Source organism: Pterocles gutturalis, unplaced genomic scaffold (genome assembly GCF_000699245.1).
Source record: "Pterocles gutturalis isolate BGI_N339 unplaced genomic scaffold, ASM69924v1 scaffold22081, whole genome shotgun sequence".
NCBI classification, from domain to species: Eukaryota; Metazoa; Chordata; class Aves; order Pterocliformes; family Pteroclidae; genus Pterocles; species Pterocles gutturalis.
In genome coordinates this window covers 370-679 of record NW_010098374.1, presented here as the reverse complement: position 1 = coordinate 679, position 310 = coordinate 370, and the positions used below count along the sequence as shown (strand labels likewise).

The 310-nt window shown below is 69.4% G+C and overlaps 1 protein-coding gene across 1 annotated transcript in view; it reads right to left on the bottom strand.

Moving 5' to 3' along the window:
• RNF41 (ring finger protein 41, E3 ubiquitin protein ligase) overlaps positions 1-310 on the bottom strand; it is a gene marked incomplete at its 3' end in the record, with an annotated part of 1,238 nt that overhangs the window by 686 nt on the left and 242 nt on the right. Inside the window, 1 exon segment of the mRNA XM_010072793.1 lies at positions 39-178. Within this exon segment, the coding sequence (XP_010071095.1) occupies positions 39-178 (140 nt within the window).

Here is a 310-nt window from a genome sequence, read left to right as displayed (position 1 = left end):
CCCGCCAGCAAGGCCGGCAGACCCCCGGCCCCGTGCACCCCCGATCCTCCTGCTCAGGCGGGACCCGCACTCACTCCAGGATTTCGTTGTACTCGATGGTCTCCTCCAGGTTCTGCAGGTTGGGGTTGACGCTGCGGATGGCGCGCATGTAGGCCTTCAGCAGCTGGATGTCCCGTTTCTGCAACGGGCAGGACACGGGGGGGGTCACAAAACAGAGCCGGCACCGCCGCCACGAGACCAGACCCTGGCATGGCCGCAGGGGTGACACGTCCCTGCCGTCGGCCGAGCCCCCGTCCCCGAGGCCGCACGC